We start from the raw sequence: 6975 nt of genomic DNA, 5'->3' as shown, positions 1-6975 counted from the left end.
TGAGTGCAATTCCTCGGTTGACGAGAAAGGAAGACATTAAATGTGCTGCTTTGGAAAGTAACACCGTCAAGAAAAACATGATGGAGACTGAGAAACAGGAGAAGGGAATGGAAGACAACAAGGTGCAGGGCTGGATGAACACAGCAGGCCAAGCAGCATCATAGGAGCAGAGAGGCTGACGTTTCGGGCCTAGACCCTTCATCAGAAAAGGGGGAGGGGAAGGGGGTTTTGAAATAAAGTTTCAAAATCTCCCCTCCCCCTACCGCATCCCAAAACCAGTCCAGCTTGTCCCTGCCTCCCTAACCTGTTCTTCCTCCCACCTATCCACTCCTCCCACCTCAAGCCGCAGCTCCATCTCCTACCGACCAACCTCATCCTGCCCCCTTGACCTGTCCGTCCTCCCTGGACTGACCTATTCCCTTCCTAACTCCCCACCTACACTCACCTTTGCTGGCTCCATCCCCGCCTCTTCGACCTGTTTGTTTCCTCTCCACCTATCCTCTCCTCTATCCATCTTCTATCCACCTCCCCCTCTCTCCCTATTTATTTCAGAACCCCCTTCCCCTACCCCATTTCTGATGAAGGGTCTAGGCCCGAAACATCAGCCTCTCTGCTCCCATGATGCTGCTTGGCCTGCTGTGTTCATCCAGCCCTGCACCTTGTTGTCTCGGATTCTCCAGCATCTGCAGTTCCTACTATCTCAGAAGGGAATGGAAGTTGAGAGGGCAAGCGGGGAATTGGGATTGCAAGTTCTGGTAATAATGCACTGGCACGAAATGGCATCTGTTCAGCAGAAATTCTGTCTTTTGTCCACATACGTTTCTGAAAGATCTCCCTGGTGCTGATCTGTAAATGCTTTTGAAGTGGCTGTGGGCGCAGAGTTTGCTGAGTTAGGCGTCCATTAAATAGGTGCCTTTAAAGTTAAACTCATCAGACATGAATACTAAGGTATCCTGACAGGATGTGGTGAAATTTGTTTGGAAATTTGTACCAACAAGGCCAGGTGTCTGAATGGCCCTTTGTTAAGCAGTAATGTTTATCAGATTTTATTTAAAAAGAAAGGAGAAAAAGTCTCTTGTATATTGTTTAATGTATAGTAATATGATTAACAACTTCGTGTTACTTTAACAAGTTACACTGTAAAGCGCTTTCCACTCAGTCCTGTTTAAGCATCACGGGGTTGTATTAATTTAAAGAGAAGCTTCTTTCTAGGACTGTGAAGAGGAGGGTGAGTTCAGCTGTAAACTCGCAAGAGTCTCGTTCGCTGCCTCTGCCATTGTCAAGACTGACTTTCTGGGGGTGGCCTTCAGGTTCCTGTCGTGGGGATGCTCACAGATCTGCGGATTCAGGGAGCGGGGGTCCAGTCCAGCCCTGGGCCAGCCTGTTGAAGCTGGGTCTGTTCGCGAAGCGCTCCACGTTCACCGAGGCTTCTGGCTCCTCCTGGATCTCCATGGCTTCGAATCTCGATGGCTCGAGCAACCTCCTGTGACCACCAGGAACGCTGAAGGGAGTGGGAGCTCTAGAAAGATTCAATTAAAAAACACACACAGGCTGACTGAGGACCCGTTCACCCTGTGGAACAAATTTTTTTATAACCCTGCAGTTCAGTCACCACAGGACAGCAACTAATGAGGTCCTTTTTGAAGTGGAGTCATTGTGGGAGGACATGCAACAGCTAATTTGCACACAGCAAGCTCCCACAAACAGTGTGATCATGACCAGAGGATCGCCTCTCTGCTCCTATGATGCTGCTCGGCCTGCTGTGTTCATCCAGCCCTGCACCTTGTTGTCTCGGATTCTCCAGCATCTGCAGTTCCTACTATCACTAGATCTGTTTTGGATGTTGGATTTAAGGAAAGGACATGACAGAGAGCCTCCCCACCTCCTTCAAAATACTGCCATGAGATGTTGTATAACTACCTGGTTTTAACGTCTGTTGGAAAGGCGTCTTTCTGACAGTGCAGTGATCCCTCAGTACTGCTTCTCCAACAAAGCATTGTTTCCTATTTACAGGCCTTCTGATGACAATGCAGCGATCACTCTGTACTCCTCCAACAGTGCCATTTTAACTTAGTATCTTGCTCTCATGGTACCATTCTGCCTGTAACAGTGCAGTGCTCTCCATACTGATTCTGACCATGAAACCTTCCCTCAGGATCAATTTCGAACAATGCGGCGCCCCCTCAGCGCTGACCCTCTGACGGTGCGGCGCCCCCTCAGCGATGAGATTACTGTACACAACCACAGTTGGTATTGAATTGAGAAAGTGGAACAGAAATTCTTTTGTGGAATGAAGTCACCCAGGCTCTTTGTAAGTGAGTCCTAAATCTGTCTAGTCCCTGCTTGTCAGTATCACGTCAATGTCTGTATCTATATCTTCGCCGGGTACCCCACTTCCAGGACAGCGAACGCCATCGCTGCCGATGCCACCGCCTCCATTTCCGAGACCAACACCACAGACACTGAAGTTATGCCTACCGTCATGCCGCCTCCTACCCTACTCCGCCCATTACCGATGCCGCTCCACCCATCACCGACATGGACACACCTCCGCCCACCGCCTCCACAGCCAGCAGCTCCAGAGGGGACAATAGCACCCAGCCCTAGAGATAGCAGGAACTGCAGATGCTGGAGAATCCGAGACAACAAGGTGTAGAGCTGGACGAACACAGCAGGCCAAGCAGCATCACAGGAGCAGAGAGGCTGACATTTCGCCCCCCCCCCCCCCCCCGGGTTCCCCCCCCTCCCCCCCCCCCCCCCCCAGACCTCCCCCTTACTGAGGACGAACGGTCAGTCCTCAGTGAAGGGCTCACCTTTGTCCCCCTCCACCCACAGATCAACGAATACCAGTCACGTTTGGACATAGAGCAGTTTTTCCGCCGCCTCCGCCTCCACGCTTATTTCTTCAACCGTGAACCTAACCCTCCCTCTACTGACCCCTTCTCCCATCTCCAACACACCCCCTCCTCCTGGACACCACCCCAAGGCCTCCTACCCTCCCTTGACCTCTTCATCTCCAACTGCCGTCGAGACATCAATCGCCTCAACCTCTCCACCCCTCTCACCTACTCCAACCTTTCCCCTGCAGAACGTGCAGCCCTCTGCTCCCTCCGCTCCAATCTCAACCTCACCATAAAACCCGCGGACAAGGGAGGCGCAGTTGTAGTATGGCGCACTGACCTCTACATCGCCGAGGCCAGACGCCAACTCTCCGACACCACCTCCTACCGCCCCCTCGATCATGACCCCACCCCCGAGCACCAAACCATCATCTCCCAAACCATCCACAACCTCATCACCTCAGGTGACCTCCCACCCACAGCCTCCAACCTCATCGTTCCCCCAACCCTGCACTGCCCGCTTCTATCTCCTTCCCAAAATCCACAAACCTGACTGCCCTGGTCGACCCATTGTCTCCGCCCGCTCCTGCCCCACCAAACTTATCTCCAACTATCTGGACTCCATTTTCTCCCCCTTGGTCCAGGCACTCCCTACCTACGTCTGTGACACCACCCATGCCCTCCACCCCATCCAGAACTTCCAATTCCCCGGTCCCCAACACCTCAGCTTTACCATGGACGTCCAGTCCCTATACACCTGCATTCCCCATACAGATGGCCTAAAGGCTCTCCACTTCTTCTTGTCCCGCAGGCCCGACCAGTCCCCCTCCTCTGACGCCCTCATCCGCTTAGCTGAACTCGTCCTCACCCTCAACAACTTCTCTTTCAATTCCTCCCACTTCCTACAGACAAAGGGGGTGGCCATGGGTACCCGCATGGGCCCAAGCGACGCCTGCCTCTTTGTAGGTTACGTGGAACAATCCCTCTTCCGCAGCTACACTGACCCTAAACCCCACCTCTTCCTCCGCTACATTCAAAAAGCTTTTCTGATGAAGGGTCTAGGCCCGAAATGTCAGCCTTCCTGCTCCTATGATGCTGCCTGGCCTGCTGTGTTCATCCAGCTCTACACCTTGTTGTCTCTGTAATCTCATCTAGTCCACAATATGTGGGCTCTTCTCTTTCTCCCTCTTGAACATCCCCAGTTTTAACTATTCAAAGCTACGCCACCTGGGGCCCACTGTCCCTCCCGAAACCTCTCCACTTGACATGGTTCTCTTTCAAGGCATTAAATAAAATCTATTACTCCCACCAAACATTTGGTCACTCAATCTCAATATCTCCTTTACAGTGAGGTGGCAAATTGTCTTTGGTGACTTCCATGATACTATTTGTGATAATCTCTGATGTTATAGATGCTATATCAATGTAAGTTGTTTATCCTGATACTCACTGGCCGTTTGAGGAACAGTGTATTCATAATGTATGAGGAAAATGTTTAATGCCAATCTTGCTGGAAAAGGAAGAGCAAACTGGAGTTTATCCCATAGTTTCTATCCTCTCAGGATATCCTAATGTGACTTAGAGCCAATGAAGTCCAGTCTCTCCTGCAAAATCTACTGTGTCAATTTGTGCACAACACAAGCACCAATGCATATTTTAAAATGTTGGTTGGGGACTGTCTTCAAGCAGCTTCTGAACAAATTGGTTAGTCTTGGTTCATAAACTTCCTGTCCCCTCGTTCTGCCACCATTTTGCTGGCCTCCGAGACTGGTTTGGGAAGCACTTGTTCTTTGCTGTTTCCCCTTGAGGCAGTGAGCTCCACTAATAGATTATTAATGACACAGCATTCTATTTATTGCGTGGGTTAATGTTGGTGGGCACAGTCGGACTCGGATCAGATATTCACTGCATTGCAGGGCAGTGATATCATCTCAATCCCAAAATAAACCCCAGCTTTAAATTTTGCAGTGATGCATGTACAGTGTTTGCATTTATACTGTACCTTTCCCATCTGCCTGATGCACCAAAGCTTTACAGGGTCAAACGGGAGTGTATCCTGGTTAATGGAGTGTACATCATGGCTGCAAGTTCGCAGGGATGTGGGTGAATTCAAATGATACATACTCAGCCTGTGGTGGCTACTGATGGCTTGGGACACCGTACTGTAGTGGTCTCTGTCTAAGGAAAGGTTTTATTCGGTTAGCACATGTTGACTAGATCAATTGTTGTGATGAGGGGTTAAGGCTGTGATGAGAAGCCAATTAAATTTGGCCTTTGTAAATTGCCCATAGTGTCCAGGGATGTGGAGGATAGGTGGCTTAGCCATGGGAAATGCAAGGTTACAGGGAACGAGTAGGGGTGTGGGTCTGGGTGGATGTTCTTTGGAGGGTTGGTGTGGACACGATCGGCCGAAAGGCCTCCTTCCACACTGTAGGGAATTCTACGGTTCTCAAGTTCTTTGGACTTCAGAAAATTGGGTGTTGGTTTATCGAGAGATACAAGTTTCTGAAGGGATTGGACAGGGTTGGAGGTGAAACAATGTTTGTCCCTAGGGCTAGGGTATCTAGAAAATAAGGGCACTGTCTTAAGGGGCTCAATTATTCAGGAGACATTACTTCAGTGAAAGGCTTGTGAATCTTTGGGATTTTCTACCACAAAGAGTTGTGGATACTCCAGCATTGAACATATTTAAGGCTAGGATCGACAATTAGTTGGTCTCTCCAGGAACTGAGGATTGTAGGGAGTGGGTGGGAAAGTACCATTGAAGCGCAAGATTACCCACGATAGTATTGAATGGTGCAGCCGTTTGATGGGCTGAATGGTCTCCAGCTGCCTGTGAAACCCCATTCTTTGTCAGAAAATCTGTTTATGTTTATGTCAACCCAAACAGCTGACTCAGTTACTAAATCACGTCGAAAGGACAATGCAATACTCCCTCGTTCCTAGATAGTAAGAACTGCAGATGCTGGAGTCAGAGATAATACAGTGTGGATCTGGAGGAACACAGCAGGCCAGGCAGCATCAGAGGAGCAGGAAAGCTGACGTTTTGGGTCAGGACCTTCTTCAGAAATGGGGGAGGAGGAAGGGAGCTCCGGAATAAATAGAGGAGTGGTGGGGCTGGGGAAGGTAGCTGGGATGGTGATAGGTGAGTGCAGGTAGGCAATGGTGGGGATTGGTCAATGAGGTGGGAGGAGTGGATAGGTGGGAGAGATGATGGACAGGTTGAGGAGGGGATGAGAGAAAGGGTTGGTCATGGGATGGGGGTGGGGGGATTTCAAAACTGGTAAAGTCCACATTGAAACCATCGTGTTGTAGGCTCCCAAGGCGGAATATGAGGTGCTGCTCCTCCAGTTTCCACGTGGCATCATTGTGACACTGAACACTGACACTTGTCTCCCACCTATCCACTCCTCCCACCTCACTGACCAATCCCCACCACTGCCTACCTGCACTCACCTATCACCATTCCACCTACCTTCCCCAGCCCCAGCCCTCCTCTCTTTATTTCTGAGCTCCCTTCCCCCTCCTCCATTTCTGAGGAAGGGTCCTGACCCGAAACGTCAGCGTTCCTGCTCCTGTGATGCTGCCTGGCCAGGTGTGCTCCTCCAACTCCACCCTGTGTTAGCTCCCTCACTCCTGCTCTGGTTATTAGCCAAGGTGGCACATTTAGTTTGTAGTCAGGTCCCTGAACCAGCAACCTCACAGGACCAGGAGAAGAAGAACAGTGGTTGGCACCAGCACAGTGGGAATATCATTAGGATAGTTGTACAGTGGCCCCAGGCAAATACTCGGATGCCAGGGGTTCAAGTTGCACCATAACAACTGGAATTTAACACTTGATTAAATCAATTGGTAAAATAGTAATAATGACTGTAAGGTTAAATCACAGAGAGCAGGAACAGGCCATTCAACCCCTCAAGCCTACTCTGCCGTTCAATATGATCATGGCTGATCATCCAACCCAATACTCCACCTCTCTTTTGCCCTCCAATGTTGCAGCGCTCCCTCAGTGCTGAACCTCCGACAGTGCGGCATTCCCTCAGCGCTGACCCTCTGATGTTGCAGCGTTCCCTCAGTATTGACCCTCTGACGTTGCAGCGCTCCCTCAGTACTGACCCTCTGACAGTGCGGCGCT

At 50.3% G+C, this 6975-nt stretch overlaps 1 protein-coding gene across 1 annotated transcript in view; it reads right to left on the bottom strand.

The window, feature by feature from the left end:
• Positions 1–1329: 1329 nt before the first annotated feature.
• The window catches only part of LOC109928162 (myozenin-2-like), a 19411-nt gene continuing 13765 nt past the window's right edge, over positions 1330–6975 (bottom strand). Inside the window, exon 5 of the mRNA XM_048604001.1 lies at positions 1330–1519. Within this exon, the coding sequence (XP_048459958.1) occupies positions 1330–1519 (190 nt within the window). The remainder of the gene's footprint in view (positions 1520–6975) is intronic.

The sequence above is a fragment of the Rhincodon typus genome, chromosome 12, assembly GCF_021869965.1.
Source record: "Rhincodon typus isolate 14 chromosome 12, sRhiTyp1.1, whole genome shotgun sequence".
NCBI classification, from domain to species: Eukaryota; Metazoa; Chordata; class Chondrichthyes; order Orectolobiformes; family Rhincodontidae; genus Rhincodon; species Rhincodon typus.
Note: the sequence above shows the minus strand (reverse complement) of the source record. Positions and strands in the feature narration are given on the sequence as shown.